The sequence below is a fragment of the Stegostoma tigrinum genome, chromosome 3 (assembly GCF_030684315.1).
Source record: "Stegostoma tigrinum isolate sSteTig4 chromosome 3, sSteTig4.hap1, whole genome shotgun sequence".
Taxonomy (NCBI): domain Eukaryota; kingdom Metazoa; phylum Chordata; class Chondrichthyes; order Orectolobiformes; family Stegostomatidae; genus Stegostoma; species Stegostoma tigrinum.
In genome coordinates this window covers 136,193,339-136,217,356 of record NC_081356.1, presented here as the reverse complement: position 1 = coordinate 136,217,356, position 24,018 = coordinate 136,193,339, and the positions used below count along the sequence as shown (strand labels likewise).

The window sequence follows — 24,018 nt, the reverse complement described above, 5'->3', positions numbered from 1 at the left end:
CATGACAGCAAAGGAATGACAATATATTTCCAAGTCAGGACGGTGAACAGCTTGGAGGGGTACTTATAGGTGGTATTGCTCCCCAGGAGGTAGGGGATTCATCTGTGAAATTTCACTGAGTTGAAAAAACAAGCATAACTGCTGAAGACATTTGAACATACCGAGTCCCAGTGGTTACTCTCGCTGGCTTTATATTGTATCTCATACTTGAGAGATATCCATCCATTCCTGATATCAGCAGTAGGCGGCGCCTCCCACAAAACTTGGATGTCAGCGAGCAGCCCAGACTGACTGATATTAAGCAGGGTCCAGTTCAGCGCAATCGGCGGATCAGGTTTCACTGCCAAGAGGAAGTCGGAAACAATGAATGAAAAGATCTGATTTCAGGAACTCATCAAAACCTCCTTGATTTTTCTTCTCTACATTTGTATTTCCAAAGCCCTTTTAACAACTTTCTCAAACTGTGCTGATCAGTTCTGATGAAAGCTCATTGGCCTGTGACAATAATTCTGTTTGTCTCCACAGATGCTGCCAGACCTGCTGAAATTTTCCAGCATATTTTGTTATAATTGCAGATTCTCAGCATCTGCAGTATATTGTTTTTGTATAACTGCCACCTTTAATCATTTGTGCACAGATACCTTCCGGCCTTGAACCTCTTTTAGAATTGTCTCCTTAAATCTGTAATCCCTCTGCAGCCAAATGAATCACTTCACACTTCCCTGCAGCAAATATAACCTGCTGCTCATCCATGCATTCTATCAGCCTTGTCATATCTTGTTAAAGTCCATCGCTATCCACCTCAAAATTTTCAATACTCACAAGTTTTGTGTCATCCACAAATGTCGCACGCCACACAGACAAGTCTAGTTTAAGTCTAGACCAAGAAAAGGAACATCCTATTAGCAAGCCCAAGGGAAACCTCACTATGTACCCTCTGCAGAAATAAAAGCAATCATTCATCACAACAGGTTCCTGTCCCTTGAACAACTTCATATCCATGCTGTTACTGTCTGCTTTATTTCACAACTTGAGGGTTACTGACAGGCCTAGTTGTGGCACTTTTTCAAACTTCATGTGGAAGTCCATCGTACAACATCTCCACGAGAATTGCCCTCGGCAACACTCTGTTACCACATCAAAAGCTACATGAAATGAATTAAACATGAATGGTGAAGCATAATATTGTAGATGATGAAAATCTGAAATAAAAACAGGACTGGTAATATCATGAAAGGAGAAACAGAGTCAACAAATTGGCTTGTCAACCGAACGAGTGAGAAATATTGGATAACATTTCCGAGACCAAAGGGAGAGGTTGAGTGGTGATAATGGGAACTGCAGATGCTGGAGAGTCCAAGATAACAAAGTGTGGAGCTGGATGAACACAGCAGGCCAAGCAGCATCTCAGGAGCACAAAAGCTGACGTTTCGGGCCTAGACCCTTCATCAGAGAGGGGGATGGGGACAGGGAACTAGAATAAATAGGGAGAGAGGGGGAGGCGGACCGAAGATGGAGAGAAAACAAGATAGGTAGAGAGGAGAGTATAGGTGAGGAGGTAGGGAGGGAATAGGTCAGTCCAGGGAAGACGGACAGGTCAAGGAGGCGGGATGAGGTGGTAGGTAGGAAATGGAGGTGCAGCTTGAGGTGGGAGGAAGGGATGGGTGAGAAGAAGAACAGGTTAGGGAAGCGGAGACAGGCTGGGCTGGTTTTGGGATGCGGTGGGGGGAGGGGTTGAGCTGGGCTGGTTTTGTGATGCAGTGGGGGGAGGGGAAGAATTGGGCTGGTTTTGGGATGCAGCGGGGGAAGGGGAGCTTGTGAAGTCCACATTGGTACCATTGGGCTGCAGGGTTCCCAAGCGGAATATGAGTTGCTGTTCTTGCAACCTTTGGGTGGCATCATTGTGGCACTGCAGGAGGCCCATGATGGACATGTCGTCTGAGGAATGGGAGGGGGAGTTAAAATGGTTTGCGACTGGGAGGTGCAGTTGTTTGTTGCGAACCGAGTGGAGGTGTTCTGCAAAGCGGTCCTCAAGCCTCCGCTTGGTTTCCCCAATGTAGAGGAAGCCACACCGGGTACAATGGATACAATATATCACATTGGCAGATGTGCAGGTGAACATCTGCTTGATATGGAAAATCATCTTGGGGTCTGGCATAGGGGTGAGGGAGGAGGTGTGAGGGCAAGTGTAGCACTTCCTGCGGTTGCAGGGGAAGGTGCCGGGTGTGGTGGGGTTGGAGGGGAGTGTGGAGCAGACAAGGGAGTCGCGGAGAGAGTGGTCTCTCCGGACGGCAGACAAGGGTGGGGATGGAAAAATAGCTTGGGTGGTGGGGTCGGATTGTAGATGGCGGAAGTGTCGGAGGATGATGTGTTGTATCCGGAGGTTGGTGGAGTGGTATGTGAGAACGAGGGGGATCCTCTGGGGGCGGTTGTGGCGGGGGCGGTGTGTGAGGGATGTGTTGCGGGAAATGTGGGAGACGTGGTCAAGGTCAAGGTTGAGTGGAACAGTTTGAGGAATCAGATTAATAGATCATAGAACAGTACAGCACAGTACAGGCCCTTCAATCCATGATGCTGTGCCGAACCTTTACCCTAAATCTAAGGTCTATCTAACCTCCTCCCCTATGTTACACTATCATCCATATGCCTATGTAATAGCTGCTTAAATGCGCCTAATGAGGCCGACTCCACTACCCTCTCCGGCAATGCATGCCACACCCCTACCATTCTCTGAGTAAAGAACCTACCTCTGACGTCTCCCCTATATCTAACTCCACTCACTTTAAAACTATGCCCCTCGTAATAGCTACCTCCACCCTAGGAAAAAAGTCTCTGGCCATCCACTCTATCTATACCTTTGATCATTTTGTACACATGAAGAAAGCAAGAAGTAGGTTATGTATATAATGAGCCTGAAGAGGGCATGCTGGTCAGATGAGATGCAGGGAGATTATTTTGCCAGTTGGAGAATTTGAACCAGGGACACAGTCTCAGGACACAAGGTAAAGTAGGCCATTTTGGACTGAGATAAGGAAATAGTTCTTCACTAACGGAGCAGTATAGTGAACCTGTGGAATTTGCTACCACAGAAATCTTTGTAACCCAAGTCACTGAAAATATTCGAAAAAGAGATTTTTGTTATTAAAGACATCATGTTAGGGAGAAAAAAGTACAAATATGGCATGGAGATAGAGGATCAGCCATGATCGTACTGAATGTCGGAAGAGGCTTGAAGGGCCAAATGGCCTACTCCTCCTATTGGTTTCTATGGGGAAATGTAGAAAAGAAGCCAGAGAAAAGCTCCAAATTCATGGCTCGTGCAGACAGGAAGCCTGAGCGATTTGGTACAGTACCTGAGTGGGAGAACAGCAGAGGTGACTGATGGATGGTCTTGCTTTTGCTGACTAAGAAGTCCAGGAGTTTCTCACAATTTTTCTTGGAGGTGAGGGTGTATAAAATGGAGAGAAATCTTTAAGATAAAAAGAGAAAATGCTGGAGAAACTCAGCAGTTCTGGCACTACCTGTGAGGAGAGAAACAAAGTTAACATTTCAAGTTTAAGGAGATTTTTGACTCGAAACCTTAACAATGTTTTTTCCATCCACAGATGCTGCCAGACCTGCTGAGTTACTCCCACATTTCCTATTTTTATTTTAGATTTCTGGCATCTGTAGAATTTTATGTTCATTTCAGGGCTTTAAGAACAAGACTGAGCAGAGAAAGAAACTGTGGATTATCTTTGAGGTAGGGGTGTTTTTTTTTAAATCATTCTTGGGGTTTGGGCATCACTGCCTGGCCAGTATATATTGCATGTCCCTGGTTGCCCTTGCGATGTTGGATGTACAGGGGATCAGCCAGGATGAGAGGTAGGGGGGCAGCATGGTGGCTCAGTAGTTAGCATTGCTGCCTCACAGTGTCAGGGACCCGGGTTCAATTCCACCCTCAGGTGGCTGCCTGTGTGGAGTTTGCATGTTCTCCCCATGTCAGAGTGGGTTTCCTCCAGGTGCTCCAGTTTCCTTCCACAATTCAAAGATGTGCAGGTTAGTTGGATTGGCTGTGTTAAATTGTCTGTAGTGATCAGGGATGTAGATTAGGGGGATGGGTCTGAGGGGAATGCTTTGAGTGTCAGTGTAGACTTGTTGGGCTGAAGGGCCTGTTTCCAACACTCTGGGGTTTCTACGACGTAAAGAGTGAATGGGTTTGTTTAAGTAAATCAGTAGCTGCAAGAATGCAGAGGTGGACAGAAGTTCAAAGGCTGACTAATTTAGGATTTAAGTGCAGTTGTAAGTGAATTGAGAGATGTTTCTGTGATAGTACATTTCTTACTGACAGCCCTGGTTACATTAGAAACAGATACTTCTAAACTCCATCACATATTATTGATCCAATATGTAAAATGCCACTCAAAAGCATCATTCAAATGTAAATTCCTCTGGATGCAAAGTGGAAACCACTCAGCAATGGCCTGAAACCTGTCAAGCGCAATTGAAATGCTTGGGGAAATATGTAAATTCATTGGGTGGATTTCAGAAAGATGCTACATTCATTGCTTTAAATTGGCTGAACTCATGTAAGACTCTTCTTGCTTCCCTGCATCTCTGATTAAGCTTGAAAGAGCCAGACATGGCCAAACTGTTCTCCCAGTTCTCATGACTGACTTTGCTCAATTGACCCTGAATTCTTTATTGATACAAATTGGGAAAGCTAATGCACCCACTCACTCTCTGTATTACGGGGATGAGTTTGAGGGGGTGGATGAGAAGGTAGTGCTCTAGGCTCTGCCCTTTTTTAACAAATAATAATCCTGGTTGTAGTGTCCTGGAACTTCAGGCAACTATCAGCAACATTCATTATCAAAAGTTACAGTCCCCATGTTAATTCATGTTTGGTATTTTCAATTAAACTTGGTAAAGATTGCACCTTCCATTATTTTACAGTTCCAAAACCCTATATACTCTTGTTCTAAGAAAGAGTCACTGGACCCAAAACGTTAACTCTGAATTTTTTCTTCACAGACGCTGCCAGACCTGCTCACCTTTTCCAGCAACTTCTGTTTCCATTTTTGATTTACATCAAGTGCAGTTCTTTCACTTTTTATAGAAATGCAAGAGTGGCTCACTCATCCACCTCAATAAAAGATGTGATAACAGAAAACTTGGAAAGCATTAACTGAACTCAGAGTGTTGGTTAGTAATTGGAACTATGACATTATTGCAATTACAGGGACTTGGCGAAAAGAAGACAGGACTGGCAGCTGAATGTCCCAGGTTTTAGATGTTTTGTGTGTGATAGAAAAGGAAGTAAAAGGGCTGGGAGAGTTGCATTACTGGTAAAAGAGTATCTCACAGCTGTACAGAGGGAAGATATATCAAAGGACTTGTGCAGCGAGGCAATCTGGGTGGAATTCAGGAATAGGAAAGGGAAATCACAATGCTTAGGGTGTACTATCGGCTTCCCAACAGCCAGCAGAAGGTAGAGGAGAGAATAAGTATACAGATTTAGGAAAGATGTAAAAACAGCAGAGTTGTTGTGATAGATGATTTTAACTTAACCCGTATTGACTGGAACTCACTACATGCTAGGAGCTTGAATGGGGCAGAATTTGTAAGGACCTTTCAGGAGGGATTCTTAACACAATTTGTAAACTGTCCAACCAGGGAAGGGGTTGTACTGGAACTATTTTGGGACATGAGCCCGACCAGGTGAATGAAGTTTCAGTGGGGAAGTATTTTAGGAGTAGTGACCATAACACCATGAGTTTTAAGATACTCATGCATAAGGATAACAGGAAGATGCAAACAGATGAAACCCTTAAAATATATAAGGAAAGTAGGAAAGAGCTGAAACAAAGAATTCATGAAAGGTTGATAGCAAATAGGATTAAGAAGAATCCTAAGGCTTTTTATACATATATAAAAAGCAAGAGCGTAGCCAAGGAAAGGGTTGACCCACTGAAGGACAAAGGAGGTAACCTATGTGTGGGTCCTAAATGAATACTTTGTGTCAATACTCACCAAAGAGAAGGAATTGATGGAGAATGATTTCAGGGAAGGAAGTGTCAAGTTTCTAAGCTAAATCGCTATTAAAAAGGAAGAGGTATTGTCCGTCTTAAAAAGTTTTAAAGTAGATAAGTCCCCAGGTCCTGATGGGATCGATCCCAGAATATTGAGGGAGGCAAGAGAACAAATTTCTGGAGCATTGACAGATATCTTTGTATTCTCTTTGGCCACAGGTAAGATTCTAGAGGACTGGAGAGTAGCCATAGTTATGTCATTGTTCGAAAAGAGTAGCAGGGATAATCCTGGAATTTATAGACCTGTGAGTCTCATGTTGGTGGTAGGGAAATTATTGGAAAAGATTCTCAGGGACAAGACCTTTATGCATTTAGAAGCAAATAGACTTATTAATCATTGGATAGACAGCATGGTTTTGTGTGGGCGAAGTCATTCCTCATTAACTTGATCAAGTTTTTTGAGGAGGTGACGAGGGAAAAGTGGTTGATGTTGTCCACATGGACTTCAATGAAGCCTTTGATAAGGTCCTTTATGGCAGACTGGTGCAAAAGGTGAAGTCACATGGTATCAGGGGTGAGCTGGCAATATAGACACAGACTGGCTTAGCCATAGTAGACAGATGGTAGTGCTAGAAGGATGCTTTTTGGATTGGAGGATTATGACTAGTGGTGTTCCTCAGGGATCAATGCTGGGATCTGTGCTGTTCATGGTCTACCTAAATGATTTGGAGGAAAACATAGCTAGTTTGCAAACAATACGAAGATTGGTGGAGTTGTGGATAGTGAGGAGGATTTTCAAAGGATACAGCAGGATAGAGATCAGTTGGAGGCATAGGCAGAAAAATGGCAGATGGAGTTTAATTTGGACAAATGTGAGGTGATGCATTTTGGAAGGTCAGGTACAGGCATAAATTATACAGTGAATGGCATAACCCTTGGGAATATTGGTATGCAGAGAGATCTAGGTGTACCGGTCCACAGATTTATTGAGGTGGTAATGCAGGTAGATAAGGTTGTTAAAAAAAGGCCTATGGCATGCTTACCTTCATTGGAAGGGGTATTGAGCATGATGATAGACAAGTTGTGCTGCAGCTTTATAGAACTTTAGTTAGACCACACTTGGAATATTATGTCCAGTTCTGGTCAGCACACTTCCAGAAGGATGTGGATGTTTTGGAGAGGGTACAGAAAAGGTTTACCAGGATGTTGCCTGGTATGGGGGATTTTAGCTCGGAAGAAAGGTTGGATAGACTGATTTTATTTTCACTGGAATGCAGGAGGTTGAGGGTGACCTGATAGAAGTTTATAAGATTGTGAGTGGAAAGTATGAGACTTTTTTCCCCCGGTGGAGAGTCAATTACTAGGGGACACAGGTTCAAGGTGCAAGGGTGGAAGTATAAAAGAGATATGCGAAGCATGTTTTTCACACAAAAGGTGGTGAGTGCCTGGAAGGCACAGCCAGAGGAGGTGGTGGAAGCAGGCACAATAACAGCAGCATGCAAGGAGCACCTGGATGAATATGTGAATAAGGAGGGAATAGAGGGATATGGATTCTGTAAGTGAAGACAGTTTTAATATGGAAGGGCCTGTTCCTGTGCTGCATTATTCTTTGTTCTTTCTTAGATTAGACAAAGTCAGCAGAATGTTTCTGCAGCTCCTGATTTACTCAAACACATTCATATCATAATGTCTCAATCCCTAGGTATCCCATCACTCTGTCTCACACTGGCCATTGCCCTGGGAACATCTTTTCCCTTCCCGTTGATTGTGGAGACATGCAGTTGAAATGGATGACAAGATTAGTGAACTCACTTTTACATCTGTCAGGACCACTTGAAGTGCTATGGGGTCCTGGTTGCACCTGCTAAAACTTCTGGAAATACAGCTAACCCTTCACTTCTGGGCCTACTACAGGCTGTCTTTGTCTCCTATCATCTCCACTCACATATCGATGTGAAGAGTTTCTGGAGAAAAGCTGAAAGCATCTTCCCAGCTGCCTCAAAGTTTTCAAAGAAATGGGGAAGGGGGCGAAAGGGCAGAGCTCAGGCTCAAAATCAGCTGTGATGATTTTAAATGGCAGGACAGACTTGACAAGATAAATAATCTCCTCTCACTCTTAGGTTATCTTCTTATCCTTCCCTTCCATTAAGCCATCATGTCAAGCTTCCTCTAAAGCTCCATCCTGCCATCACCCTGATTTTGTATGTTTCACTACTTTCACATTGAACTCCCTTCATATCCTTTCACAGCTCAATGTCTCCACGAAACATCCTAGAAGGGTCTAGGCCCGAAACGTGCTCCTGAGATGCTGCTTGGCCTGCTGTGTTCATCCAGCTCCACACTTTATTACCCTCTCGTAGTCTGCACGTTAGACGAAATTGTGAATGTAACTTTCCCTTCAGGTGTTATCCCTGTTTCCCTTGAAATCTACTATCAAACTGGTTGAATAAAACTACCTCTTGACTCTACATTCTTTACAAACCAGTGACCCGATCTCCAACCTTCCTTTCTTCTCAAAGCCCCACAAATATGTTGTCACCTCCTAAATCTGAGCATTCCTTTTCTGAAAGTCAAAGTTTGAATCCTTGCCTTCAGGTTTTTCTCCCTACCTTGGAACTGACCTTAGTTTTAAAGTCTATAGGTGTGAGGCTAGAAAAGCACAGTAGGTCATACAGTGTCTGAAGAGCAAAACAGTCACTGTTTCGGGCCGGCTGTTTTGTATGTTTCGGCCTGAAACGTTTACTTTCCCGCTCTTTGGATGCTGTCTGACCTGCTGTGCTAATAGGCTGTGGCTTCCAGCATCTGCAGTCCTTATTGTATCACAATCATAATTTACAACGAGAACAATTGTAAAATTTCCTCTCTTGTCCTTTTTGACCTGTCTGCAGCTTCTTTAAAATTCATTCATGGGATAAGGGTGTCACCAGCTTGGCCAGAATTTATTGTCCATACCTAATTGCACAGAGGTCAATTAACAGTCAACTACATTGCTGTGGGTCTGTAGTCATGTGTAGGCCAGACCAAGTAAGGATTCCTTCCCTAAAGGATGTTAGTGAACCAGATGGGCTTTGCTTGACAGTCGACAGTGGATTCACGTTCATCATTAGACTCTTAATTCCAGATGTGAAATAAAATTCCACTATCTACCATGGTGGGGTTTGAACCCAAATCTCCGGAACATTTTCTGAGTCTTAGGATTAACAGTCCAGTGATAATACCACCAGGCCCATTGCCTCCCCATTTGACACAGTGATCACCCACTCTGCTTCCAAGTTCTCTCCTCTAATGTGCGGGTGTGTGGAACTGCTCTCAATAGAGTACATCCCTGCTGTCTCACTACAGCCGATCAATCATCTGTAATGGTTTCTCTTTCTGCTCCCATGCTGTTCCCTCAAGTATCCCACCAGATCTGTTCCCATCTGACAGTGGACATCGCTAGCTGGGCCTGTACCTATTGTCTGTCCCTAGTTGCCCTTGAAAAGGTGGTGATGGGCTCTCTTCTAGAACCGCTGCCGCCCATGTGTTGTACGTTGACCCACAATGCCTTTAGGGAGGGAATTCCAGGATTTTAACCTAATGAACGCTGAAGAATTGGTGATATCTTTCCAAGTCAGGATGGTGAGTGACTTGAAGGAGAACTTGAAGGTGGTGGTGTTCCCACATATCTGCTGCCCTTGTAGTTCGAGATGGAAATAGTTCTGGGTTTGGAAGACTTGGTGATTTGTGACAGACCATCATGTAGATGATACACATCGTTGCTATTGAACATCAGTAAAGAAGGTGGAAGTGGTGAATAAGGTGTTAATTAAGCAGGCTGCTTTGTCCTAGATGTCAGTCTTCTTGAGTGCTGTGAGAGCTACACTCATCCAGGCAAGTTCTGAGTATTCATCACACTCACAACTTGTACCTTTTGGATGGTGGACAGGCTTTGGGAAGTCAGGAGGTTACTTACCCGTGGCAGTATTCCTAATCTCTGACCTGCTGTTACATCCACTTCATTTATATGGCTAGTCCAGTTCAGTTTCTGGCCAATGGCAATCTCCAGGATGGTGGTAATTGAGGATTCAGTGATGGTAACACCGTTGAATGTCAAGGGGCGATGGTTAAATTATCTCTTATTGGAGATGGTCATTGCCCAGCACTTGCATGATGCAAATGTTATTTGCCACCTGTCAGCACAAGCCTGGAAATTGTCCAAGTTGTGCTGCATTTGGACACAGACTGCTTCAGTATCTGAGGTACTGGAAAGTGGTGAACATTGTGCGATCATCGATGACCTTCCCCACTTCTGACCTTATGATGGAGGTAAGGTCATTGATGAAGCAGCTAAAGATGACTGAGTTACAGACATTACCCTGAGAAACTTGTGCAGAGATGTCCTGATGCTGAGAATGATTGACCTCCAACAACCACAGCCATCTTATATGAGCCAGGTATGACTCCAAACACTGGAAAGTTTTCTGCCGATACCCACTGAGTCCAGTTTTGCTAGGGCTCCTTGATGTCACATGTGATCAAATGCAGCCTTGGTGTCAAGGGCTGTCACTCTCACCTGACCTCACCTGTGGAATTCAGCTTTTATCTAAGTTTGAACCAAGGCCATAATGAGATCAGTAGCTCAGTGTCCCTGCCGGAACTGAAACTGAGTGTCACAGCACAGGTTATTGTTCAGTAAGTGATGCTTGATATCATTGTTGAGGACATCTTTCATCACCTTACTGAAGATTGTGAGTAGACTGATTGGGCAGTAATTTGCTGAATTAGGTTTGTCCTGCTTTTTGTATACAGGACATACCTGATCAATGTTCCACATTGTCAGATTGATGTCAGAATTGTAACTACTGAAAGAGCTTGGCTAGGGGAGCTGCAATTTCTGGAGTACAAGCCTTCAGTACTATTGGTGGAATGTTGTCTGGGCTCGTAGCCTTTGTAATATCCAGTGTCACTAACTGTTTCTTGATATCACGTGGACCGTGAGGACTACATGTCAGTTTCACTGCTTTGATATCCTAAGCTCTTCTGCCCAACAGTCCCTATGACATCATCATAATGGGGTGCTTATCCTCAGCATTAACCCTTTTAGACCAATACAGAATGACACACCTACCTCTACCTTACATCATGTTGCTAAATTATCAGGCTCCTAATTAAAGTAGGCAAAAAGTTGGCAATAGAGTACAGTGTGGGAAAGTGAGAAGTTGTTCATTTTTGAAGGGACAACAAAAGAAAAGAGTATTATTTGAATAAAGAAAAACTACAGAAAGCTGCAACACAAGGGGACTTGGGGGACCTGTGCATGAAACCCAGAAAGCTAAGATACAGGGGCAGCAGGTAATCAGGGTGGCTAATAGAATGTTGGCCCTTATTTGAAGGGAGCTGGAGTATGAGAGTAGGGAAGTCTTACTGCAAGTGTTGAGGGTTCTGGTGAGACCAATCTGGAGTATTGGGAGCAGTTATGGTCCTCTTCTTGAAAGAAAATGATTGATTTATTGGAGGCTGTTCAGAGAAGGTTCGCGTGATGATTCCTGGTATGACGGGAATGTTGTATTGCAAAGGTTAAACAGGTTGGCACTCTACTCACTGGAGTTTAGAAGAATGAGAGGTGATATCATTGACAGATGTTGAATTCTTAAGAGACGTGACAGGGTGAATGCTGAGAGGATGTTTCCCCTCATGGGAGAGTCTAGAACCAGATGGCACAGCGACAGAATAGAGGGGCACCAATTTAAGACTGAGATGAGGAGGAGTTCCTTCTCCCTGAGGGTTGTGAGTCTTTGGATCTCCTTGCCATTGAGAGTTGTGGGGCAGATTCCCCGTGTATATTTAAGGATGAGATAGATTCTTGATCAGTCAGGGAATCAAAAGTTATGGTGAAAGGGCAGGAAAGTGAATGTGAAGAATGTCAGATCAGCCATGATCCTACTGAATGGCAGAGCAAGCTTGAGGGGCTGAATGGCCTCCTCTGTTCCTATTTCTTTTGGTCATCAGTGCTGGATGAGCAGAAATTTCTTCTAATTAAGCATAGAAAGACTGATCCATGCCCCAAAATCCATTACCCATCTACTGACTTTGTCCCTTATCCTGGCACAATCTAAGATGTTACCAAGTTGTTCAGAGTATTCAACTCTTGAGAAGAGTTGCTGACCATACATTTAAGCCAACTCTTAAGATTGTCTATTTACGCCTCTGTAACATCACCAGACTTTACCCTGTCTCAGTTGAGCTGCTGCTGAAACCTTCATTCATGTCTTCATCACCTCAAAATGACATTTGGAACTCTCACTGAGATTTGTTACTCTGATAAGACTCTTGAAACTACGTAATTGAACCTGTCTTGGATGAACACAAAGCAATATTCAAATTAAACAAAGAATTTTGAATTTACAGTCCCAGTCCCTTGATCTTAATGAGCTTGTTCAATTCAAATTATTCAAGTAATGTAATGTACAAATCCTGTAGACTAAAAATTATACATTACATTCGAGCTACAGTCACTTGTAAAACTTGACTTTTGCTGAAGAGAGGCATGCTGGCAAAGCTTTTCTCTTGCACTTGCAAGATAGATGCAAGAATACCAAATTTTAAAGGAAAGAACAATCTATACCACTAATTAATCAGTTCCCTATTTCTATGATTACAGTATAAATTAAGACGGTTCGTAAACAAGGTTAATGTCTGACAAAGAGATTTCTCCCATTTCTGAGCAAGTTTGTGTTCCAACTCTAGACTCCGCTGATGTAATTATTTGGTTATTCTCTTGTTATTTATTGGACATTGCCACTTGCCAGCTTCCCTAATTATCCTTGGAATGAGTAATCCGCTTGGCCATTTCAAGGGGAAGTGAAGAGTTAACCACATTGCTGTAGGGCTGGAGTCAGACCACATAAGGACAGCAGATTTCCTTCTCCCTAAAGGACATTAGTCATGATTTTTTTTGACAACACTCAATGATAATTTCATGGTCGCCTTTACTGAGGCTAATATTATGTTCCAGATTTAGTAACTGAATTCGAAATTGCACCAGCTGCTGTAATAGGACGTGAAGCCACGTCCCCAGACCACCAGCCTAAGTTTTTGGATTCCTAGTCCAGTGATATTACCATTCCTCTACCATCCTAATCCATCCTCTCACTGCTCTCTCAAAGAACAAGTAGGAGATTTATTTTACCAATGTTATCAATGGAGAAGCAGCGTTTATCGAAAGTGATGTTCTGATCCTGAATGTCTGATTTAAGCTGTACACAATACGAAATCCAGATGGAGGTGTAGGTTTGGTTGAAATAGCAGGCGTTTTCATTGTGCATGTATTTGGGACATTCTTTCCAGTCAGCATTATTCCTGAAGGAACATTAATCTGTTAGTGTCTTTGGTAAATAGGAATCATTCCAAAACATTACACAATTTAGCATGGACTGATCGCTGACTATATTTTCTTATAAGACAGAAAAGACTAGATCAGTACCTTAATACATACAGAATTGTTAATGCACACAATATAAATTTCAGCAGAGCAATCTGCAAGCACCAGTCCTCAGATATCTGCATAAAATAGAATCAAATATAAACTGCTTCCATATGTCAGTCTTAACATTCATTCCAGATTTCTTACCCGTCTTCCCACGAGATTTATTGGGACTGTTGCTCAGATTCACTGAGTATCAAGCTTCTCTTAATTTGAGCGGCACGGTGGCTCAGCGGTTAGCACTGCAGCATCACAGCGGCAGGGAGCCAGGTTTGATTTCATCCTCAGGTAACTGTCTGTGCGGAGTTGGCACATTCTCCCTGTGTCTGTGTGGGTTTCCTCCAGGTGCTGCAGTTTCCTCCCACAGTCCAAAGATGTGCAGGCTAGATGGATCGGCCATGCTAAGTTGCCCGTAGTGTTCAGGGATAGTAGGTTATGAGGGGGTGGGTCTGGGTGGGATGCTACAAGGGGCGGTGTGGACTTGTTGGGCCAAAGGGCCTATTTCCACACTGTAGGGAATCTAATCTAATCAATTTCAAACAATATTTTGGATTTATACATTAGCCAAACTGTTCCAGTGTAGCTACAGCATTAGCATTTACCCAGTAATGGGCAGAATTGCCCAAGTATTTCCTGTACACAAAAAGCAGGACAGATCCAACCTAGTCAATTACTGTCCCATTTGTTTACTCTCGATAGTAAAGTGATGGAAGGTGTCAGTAACAGAGCTATCAAGCAGCACCTGCTCAGCAATAACCTGATCTGTGATGCCCAGTTTGGGTTCCACCTGGGCCACTGGTTCCTGAGCTCTTTACAGTCTTGCACCAAACATGGAAAAAAAAGTAATGAAACCCACAGGCAAGGGAGTATGACTGCCCATAACATCATAAGACAGAGGAACAGAATTAAGCCATTTGGCCCATTGAGTTTCTTTTGTAATGATCCTTTTTTAAAAAAATGTCTGAGAGCTTTTCTGAAATGATGACTAAATCCAGGAATTCTCTTTGAGTAGACCTCTATGATGCGAATGGAAAGATACTTCTCCAGTTGGGTTTACAACATGTTGACAATAAGACCATAAGTTATAGGAACAGAATTAGGCCATTCAGTCCGCTGAGTCTGCTCTGCCATTCAATCATGACTAATATGTTTCTCAACCCCATTCTACTGCCTTCTCCCCACAACCCTTGATCCCATAACCAACCAAAAGCCTATCAATCAGAGATAGTAAGAACTGTTGATACTGGAGTCTGAGATAACACAGTGTGGGGCTGAAGGAACACAGCTGCCTGGCCTGACGTTTTGGGCTGGGACCTTTCTTCAGAAATGCAAGAAGGGTAGGGGTTTATTTCATAGCCTCCGACCCCTCCCCCATTTCTGAAGAAGGGTCCTGGCCCAAAACATCAGCTTTTCTATTCCTCTGATGCTGCCTGGCCTGCTGTGTACCTCCAGCTCCACACTGTGTTATCTCAGAGCCTATCTATCTCTGGCATAATTACACTCAACGACTTGGTCTCCACAGCTCAATATGGCAACGAGTTCTACAAATTAAATACCCTCTGGCTGAAGAAATTCCCTCACATTTCTGTTCTAAAGGGTCGTCCCTTCACTCTGAGACTGTGCCGTCGGGTGCCAGTTTGTCCTATCAGTGGAAACATCTTTTTCATGTCCATTCTATCTAGGCCTCTAGTATTCTGTACATTTCAATCACCACAAGGACGGAAGTCCCATTGGACTTTAAAAGAATGTTGAGATGATCTTGAAACAAAGAAGATCCTGTGAGGACTATGTACGGTGGATGCCAGGAGAATTTTCTTTTCATGGGGAAGACTAAATCTAGGAGACATCATGTACAAATTACAGACCTCTCTCTGAAGTTAGACATGAGTTTTTTTTCTGTCAGACCCTTGCAAGAGGGTGGAATTCTCTTCCCCAGAAAGTATTGCAGTCTGGATCACTGAATATATCCTGCTGAGTTAGACAGATTTTTGACAGACAGGAGGGATCATGGGTTGAGTAGGCTGAAGACAGGTAAGTAGTGTTTGGACCCCAACAAGAGCAGCCAGAGCAGACTCGAAGATCCAAATAGCCACGTTCCTATGTTGCCAGGTACAGTTTTGGACAAGTACAGTTTAAACATCCCTCTACTCTTTTAAAGTGAAAGTAAAGCATCCTCCACATTGTCCCCATCAAACACTCCCTGGACAGGGACAGCACAGAGTTAGATACACAGTAAAGTTTCCTCTACATTGTCCCCATCAAACACTGCCACAAAGTCGACTTTAAAACACAGCAAGATTTTTTTTGTACTCAACAACACATTTTAATAGAGTAGAATCCCTACAGTGTGGAAACAGGCCATCGGCCCAACAAGTCCACACCAAACCCTGGACCATCCCGCCCAGATCCATCCCCCAACAACCCACCCAATCCACACCTCCCCAAACACTATGGGCAACCCAGCACGGCCAATCCACCTAACTCGCACATCCTTGGACTGTGGGAGGAAACCCATGCAGACACAGGGAGAATGTGCAAACTCCACACAGACAGTCGCCCGTGACTGGAATTGAACCCGGGTCCCTGGTGCTGTGAGGCTGCTGTGCTAACCACCATGCCGTCCCCAAATAAACTGTGGGACTGATCAAATCACCCCTTATTAGTTGAGAAATGTTGTTTATCTATACTGTATGCCATTCAGTGCAATTGCATATATTTGCACAATTCTGTTGTTTATTCTGGCTGCAAAGATAGAATAGTAGAAGTGGTAATCTGATGGAAATGTCATGGACCACAGATCATTCTCATTGCTGAATTATAAAACAGAAAGGCAGCCATGGATTACAGTGCAGATCATCTGATGAGACAAACTCGAATGAACGGCTTTATTTCCTTTATTCTTGCAGGTGATGTAAGTGTCAATGGCAGCATTTGTTGCCCATCACTAACTGCCCTGGAATTAAGTGACTTACTCAGCCAGTTTAGGAAGGCAATTAAGAGTCCAGTGAAACCCTTTTTTTAAATTCCTTCGTGGATGTCACAGGCACGATCAACAACTCCTCTTCCCTGCCTCCCCTATTTACTACAGCAATTACCTTTCCCCAACCACAGCCTAAAACCCTCTACTTTATGAATAGTCAAAACTCAGTTTGAACTATATTTAATGGCCCGATCTCCATTGCTCATGTAGTGAGTTTGGTGAATTCCAAAGGTTAATGCCCATCTGAATAAAGAAACTTCCTCCTCATCTTAATCTGAAATGGGAATTCTCCTCCCTTATTTTTAACCTGTGCCGACAGAAAAACAACTTCTCAGTGTCTAAGATAACAAAGTGTGGAGCTGGATGAACACTGCAGGCCAATTAGCATCTTAGGAGCATAAAAGCTGGCGTTTTGGGCCGAAACCCTTCATCAGAAAAGGGGGAGAGGGTTTTGAAATAAATAGGGAGGGGGGGAGGCGGATCGAAAATGGATAGAGGCGAAGATAGGTGGAGAGGAGACAGACAAGTTAAAGAGGTGGGGATGGAGCCTGTGGAGGTGAGTGTAGGTGGGGAGGTAGGGAGGGGATAGATCAGTCCAGGGAGGACGGACTGGTCAAGGGGGCGGGATGAGATTAGTAGGTAGGAAATGGGGGTGTGGCTTGGGGTGGGAGGAGGGGATAGGTGAGAGGAAGAACAGGTTAGGGAGGTGGGGATGAGCTGGGCTGGTTTTGGGATGCAGTAGGGGGAGGGGAGATTTTGAAGCTTGTGAAATCCACATTGATACCATTGGGCTGCAGGGTTCCCAAGCAGAATATGAGTTGCTGTTCCTGCAACCTTCGGGTGGCATCCTTGTGGCAGTGCAGGAGGCCCAGGATGGACATGTTGTCTAAGGAATGCGAGGGGGAGTTGAAATGGTTCGCGACTGGGAGGTGCAGTTGTTTATTGCGAACCGAGCATAGGTGTTCTGCAAAATGGTTCTCAAGCCTCCGCTTGGTTTCCCCAATGTAGAGGAGGCCACAACGGGTACAGTGGATGCAGTATATCACATTGGCAGATGTGCAGGTGAACATCGCTTGATGTGGAAAGTCTTCTTGGGGCCTGGGATGTGGGTGAGGGAGGAGGTATGGGGGCAACTGTAACACTTCCTGTGGTTGCAGGGGAAGGTGCCAGGTGTGGTGGGGTTGGAGGGGAGTGTGGAGTGGACAAGGGAGTCACAGAGAGAATGGTCCCTCTGGAAAGTAGATAAGGGTGGGGGTGGAAGAAAGTCTTTGATGGTGGGGTCGGATTGTAGATGGCGGAAGTGTCAGAGGATGATGCGGTGGGGCGGTATGTGAGGACAAGGGGGATTCTCTTTTGGCAGTTATTGTGGGGACACGGTGTGATTTACTGGTTCTGTAGGCAGGTCCAAATGTTGTTATCTCAGAAAAATCCAGCTCCACAATTGTTATCTTGGATTCTCCAGCATCCGCAGTTCCCATTATCTCTGATACAATCCTTCTCAGTGTCTAACCTACTAAATCATTTAAGGGGCTTATTTGTTCCAGTGAGACCAGTTCTCATTCTTTCAAACTACAGTAAGTATAAAGTCAACTGTTCAACTTTTCCTCAAAAAATAAGAGAATGTCACCACTAATCCAGACCAATATTTTGGGATATGAATTGAAAGCCAACTACTATAATTGGTACAATTCAAATTAAATTCTTAACTTTGGAACTGGAAGCTCATCTCAGTGATAGTGACCATGAAGCCAATGACAATGTCATAAACAAGCATCTGGTTCACTGACATCATTAGTGAGGGAAATCTGTATCCTTATCTGGTCTGGCTTGCATGTGACTCTAGACCCTCTTCAGTGTGGGTGACTCTGCCTCTGAATTGGCCAAGCGAGTGCGAGCAGCAGCGGAGGTAAGACGAGCCCGGAAGACTGCAGCTAAGGTAAGGCAGTTTTTTAAAATTACTTACCGGTAGCGGGCAGCGGTGTTTTCTCTTTCACAGAAGGAGCGGGAGCAGCGGAGGAAGTGACGAGGACCAGAGGGGCAGCCGGGAAGGAAAGCAGTGACCATATATATCAGCAAGGCGGCTAAACCCGAGACTCTACAACTGTAGAGTCTCCCACCCGCCCTCCTCCTCTAACCGAGTTAATAAGGTAAGGTTCATTCTAGACTTTCTCTATTGAATATAAGTTTGTTATTAATTTGTTATTATTACTTGAAGTAAGCTTTCTACTTTAGTACTGAGTGGGTGTTCAGATAAGTAAGGTATGGATGCCAGGGCAGTTGCTTGCTCCTCCTGCAGAATGTGGCAGGTGGGAGACATGGCACACGTCTCTGCTGGCTACATCTGCGGGAAGTGCACCCAACTACAGCTCCTTGAAAACCGTGTTAGGGAAATGGAGCTGGAGCTGGATGAACTACGGATCATTCGGGAGGCAGAGGGGGTAATTGAGAGGAGTTACCGGGAGTTGGTCACTCCGAAGGCTCAGGACAAGGATAGATGGGTTACAGTTAGGGGGAGGAAAGGGGACAGACAGACAGTGCAGAGATCCCCCTGTGGGCATTCCCCTCAGCAATAAGTATACCGTTTTGGATACTGCTGGGGGGATGACCTACCAGAGGAAAGCCATAGTAGTCAGTTCTCTGGCACTGAGCCTGACACTGTGGCAAAGAAGGGAAGGGGGCAGAATAGAAATGTACTCGTGGTAGGGGATTCGATAGTTAGGGGAATCGACAGGAGATTTTGTGGTCAAGATCGGGATTCCCGGAAGATATGTTGCCTCCCTGGTGCCAGGGTCCGGGGCGTCTCCGATCAGGTGTATAAGGTTCTAATAGGGGAGAGTGAACAGCCAGAAATCGTGTTATATATTGACACTAACGATATAGCCAGAAAAAGGATTGAGGATCTAAAAAGTGATTTCAGGGAGTTAGGATGGAAGCTGCAAAGCAGGACAAACAGAGTAGTGTTCTCTAGTTTACTACCGGTGCCACGAGATAGCGAGGCGAGGAACAGGGAGCGGGCGCAGCTTAACACGTGGCTGCGCAGCTGGTGTAGGAGGGAGGGCTTCAGATATGTAGATAATTGGGATGCCTTCTGGGGAAGGTGGGACCTGTACAAGAAGGACGGGTTGCATCTGAACTGGAAAGGGACCAATGTCCCGGGTGGAAGGTTTGCTCGAGTAGTTCGAGAGGGTTTAAACTAGTATGGCAGGGGGGTGGGAACCTGAGCTGTATACCGGAGGTGAGAGTTGATGCAGGTGAGGCAGAAGCAAGAGGTAGACCAGCTAGTGGGAAGGATTTTCCTGGGAAGGAACCAAGGGATCAGTTAAAGTGTGTTTGCTTTAACGCAAGGAGTATCAGGAATAAAAGTGATGAACTTAGAGCATGGATCAGTACCTGGTGCTATGATGTTGTGGCCATAACAGAGACATGGGTTTCTCATGGGCAGGAATGGTTGCTGGATGTTCCAGGGTTTAGAACATTTAAAAAGAATAGGGAGGGGGGAAAAAGTGGAGGGGGTGTAGCACTGCAAATCAGAGAGGGTATCACAGCTACAGAAGCTTCCATTGTCGAGGAAGATCTGCCTACTGAGTCAGTGTGGGTGGAAATTAGGAACAGCAAGGGAGCAGTCACCTCGTTAGGGGTTTACTACAGGCCCCCCAATAGCAGCAGGGAGATTGAAGAAAGCATAGGTCGACAGATTTTGGAAAAGTGTGGACGCAGTAGGGTTGTTGTAATGGGTGACTTTAACTTTCCCAATATTGATTGGAACCTCCTTCGAGCAGAAGATTTGAATGGAGCTGTTTTTGTAAGGTGTGTTCAGGAGGGTTTCCTAACTCAGTACGTTGACAGGCCGACGAGGGGAGAGGCCATTCTAGACTTGGTGCTCGGAAACGAGCCGGGGCAGGTATCAGATCTTGTGGTGGGACAGCATTTTGGTGATAGTGACCATAACTGCCTCACATTCTACATAGCTATGGAGAAGGAGAGGATTAGGCAAAATGGGAGGATATTTAATTGGGGAAGAGGAAACTATGACGCGATTAGACATGAGTTAGGAAGCATGGACTGGGAGCAATTGTTCCATGGTAAAGGCACTATAGACATGTGGAGACTGTTTAAGGAACAGTTGTCGCGAGTGATGAATAAATATGTCCCTCTGAGACAGGCAAGAAGGGGTAAGATAAAGGAACCTTGGATGACAAGAGCGGTGGAGCTTCTTGTGAAAAGGAAGAAGGCAGCTTACATAAGATGGAGGAAGCTAGGGTCAAGCTCAGCTCTAGAGGATTACAGGCAGGCGAGGAAGGAGCTCAAAAATGGTCTGAGGAGAGCCAGGAGGGGGCACGAGAAAGGCTTGGCAGAACGGATTAGGGAGAACACAAAGGCATTTTACACTTATGTGAGGAATAAGAGAATGGTCAAAGAAAGAGTAGGGCCGATCAGGGATAGCATATGGAACTTGTGTGTGGAGTCTGAGGAGGTAGGGGAAGCCCTAAATGAGTTTTTTGCTTCTGTCTTTACAAAAGAAACGAACTTTGTAGTGAATGAAACCTTTGAAGAGCAGGTGTGCATGCTGGAATGGATAGAGATAGAGGAAGCTGATGTGCTGAAAATTTTGTCAAACATTAAGATTGACAAGTCGCCAGGCCCGGACCAGATTTGTCCTCGGCTGCTTTGGGAAACGAGAAATGCAATTGCTTCGCCACTTGCGAAGATCTTTGCATCCTCGCTTTCCACTGGAGTCGTACCTGAAGACTGGAGAGAGGCAAATGTAATTCCTCTCTTCAAGAAAGGAAATAGGGAAATCCCCGGCAATTACAGACCAGTAAGTCTCACGTCTGTCGTCTGCAAGGTGTTAGAAAGGATTCTGAGGGATAGGATTTATGACCATCTGGAAGAGCATGGCTTGATTAAATGCAGTCAAGACGGCTTTGTGAGGGGCAGGTCATGCCTCACAAACCTTATCGAGTTCTTTGAGGATGTGACTAGAAAAGTTGATGAGGATGTGATGTACATCCACAAGCTGTGGATGTGGTGTATATGGACTTCAGCAAGGCATTTGATAAGGTTCCCCACGGTAGGCTCATTCAGAAGGTCAGAAGGAATGGGATACAGGGGAACTTAGCTGCCTGGATACAGAATTGGCTGGCCAACAGAAGACAGCGAGTGGTAGTAGAAGGAAAATATTCTGCCTGGAAGTCAGTGGTGAGTGGGGTTCCACAGGGCTCTGTCCTTGGGCCTCTACTGATTGTAATTTTTATTAATGACTTGGATGAGGGGATTGAAGGATGGGTCAGCAAGTTTGCAGATGACACAAAGGTCGGAGATGTCGTTGACAGTGTAGAGGGCTGTTGTAGGCTGCAGCGGGACATTGACAGGATGCAGAGATGGGCTGAGAGGTGGCAGATGGAGTTCAACCTGGATAAATGCGAGGTGATGCATTTTGGAAGGTCGAATTTGAAAGCTGAGTACAGGATTAAGGATAGGATTCTTGGCAGTGTAGAGGAACAGAGGGATCTTGGTGTGCAGATACATAGATCCCTTAAAATGGCCACCCAAGTGGACAGGGTTGTTAGGAAAGCATATGGTGTTTTGGCTTTAATTAGCAGCATTGAGTTTAAGAGTCGTGAGATCTTGTTGCAGCTCTATAAAACTTTGGTTAGACCGCGCTTGGAATACTGCGTCCAGTTCTGGTCGCCCTATTATAGGCAAGATGTGGATGCTTTGGAGAGGGTTCAGAGGAGGTTTACCAGGATGCTGCCTGGACTGGTGGGCTTATCTTTTGAAGAGAGGTTGACTGAGCTCGGACTTTTTTCATTGGAGAAAAGGAGGAGGAGAGGGGACCTAACTGAAGTATACTAGATAATGAGAGGCATAGATAGAGTTGATAGCCAGAGACTATTTCCCAGGGCAGAAATGGCTAACACGAGGGGTCATAGTTTTAAGCTGGTTGGAGGAAAGTATAGAGGGGATGTCAGAGGCGGGTTCTTTACACAGAGAGTTGTGAGAGCATGGAATGCGTTGCCAGCAGCAGTTGTGGAAGCAAGGTCATTGGGGACATTTAAGAGACTGCTGGACATGCATACGGTCACAGAAATTTGAGGGTGCATACATGAGGATCAATGGTCGGCACAACATCGTGGGCTGAAGGGCCTGTTCTGTGCTGTACTGTTCTATGTTCTAAGTCACTGAAATTCTGACCTTGCCAGTGACATCTCAAAGAGGGAAGAATTGCTGCTGAAGTAATTGAGTAAATTTTAGGCTAGGAGGCAATTAAGAGTTTGACGTGTTAACAAGGAAGGTCAGTATGTGAGGGTCAACTTTTTCGATGAATTTGGATTTTAGCAATTTTTTTGTTTATTTGGCAGGCTGTTAAAAAAATTAAACAGAAGTGCTAAATTGAATTGCAAATTAGTTCAGTTGCAAAAAGCAAAGTGACTGATAGGTGTTTTTGTGACTGGAAAATTATTTCCGGTGGGGCTCTGTAGTGCTGTGTAATGGGTTCCCTGCTTTTCAAGGCACATAACAATTATTTCTCAAAATGCGTTTGCAAAAATGTTTGCAGATGATATGAAACTTCACCATGTGATTGATAGTCAGCACAGAAATTAACAGAATGATCCGACAGGCAGACAAATAGCAAGTTGAATTCAAACCCAAAGAAGTCAACCACATTTCTGTGGGTCTGGAGTCACACATAGGCCAAACCAAGTAAAAATGGCAGATTTCCTTCCCTCTTTTAAGGACGTTAGCAGATGCAGGATTTTTACGACAGTCAACAATAGACTAACTTTTCTTTTCCAGATTTTTACTGAATTCCCTCCATGTTTTTACTGAATTCAGATAACACCATCTGCCTTAGTGAGATTCAAATCCTTGTCCTCAGAACATTAGCCTGAGGTTCTGGATGACTAGATTGATGACATTTCCAATCTGTCGCCACCTCAACCAGGCGCTGGGAAAGTAAGACAAGGAATTTCATGATAAATGATAGAAAACAGAGAGAGAAATGCATATAGTTCTGATCACTGTATTCCAGGAAGGATGCGATCATACTCAAAACGGTATAGGAGATTATTAATGATGCCGCTGAGATTGGAGATATCAGCAATGAGGAAAGATTGGAGGAGCTGGCATTGTTCTCCTTCAAACAGAGGAGGGTAAGGGGTGATTTGTTTGAGGTGGATAAAGTGTTGACTGGCCACAATAGAGTCGATAGGAAGGGTCTACTTCCATTAGCAGAGAAGTCAATAGCCAAATGGCAAGGATCTAAATAATTGAAGGATGAATTGGAAATAATTATTTTCACCCAGAAGCTGGTGGAAATATGGTACTCATTTCCTGAAAGGGTGATAGAAGCAGAAACCCTCATCATGTTAAAATATATTCTGTGTGTATTTGAGGTACCCTAACCTCCAAGGCTACAGACCAGGAACTGGAAGGTTAATGAAGTTGCATAGCACTTTTACAGTTGGTAGAAATACAATGGGCTGAATGGTCTTCTTCTGCATCTTAAATTTTTCAATTTTCTGTGAAAATTAAAACAGGAATCTGTGTTTCTCTCATATAAA

The 24,018-nt window shown here is 44.4% G+C and overlaps 1 protein-coding gene across 4 annotated transcripts in view; it reads right to left on the bottom strand.

The window, feature by feature from the left end:
• ghra (growth hormone receptor a) overlaps window positions 1–24,018 on the bottom strand; it is a 173,176-nt gene that overhangs the window by 21,141 nt on the left and 128,017 nt on the right. For all 4 annotated transcript variants that reach the window (XM_059644969.1, XM_048527652.2, XM_048527653.2 and 1 more), the window contains exons 8-9: window positions 13,180–13,349; window positions 162–340 (exon numbers count right to left, since the gene is read on the bottom strand). In XM_059644969.1, coding sequence (XP_059500952.1) covers window positions 162–340; window positions 13,180–13,349 — 349 coding nt within the window. The remainder of the gene's footprint in view (window positions 1–161; window positions 341–13,179; window positions 13,350–24,018) is intronic.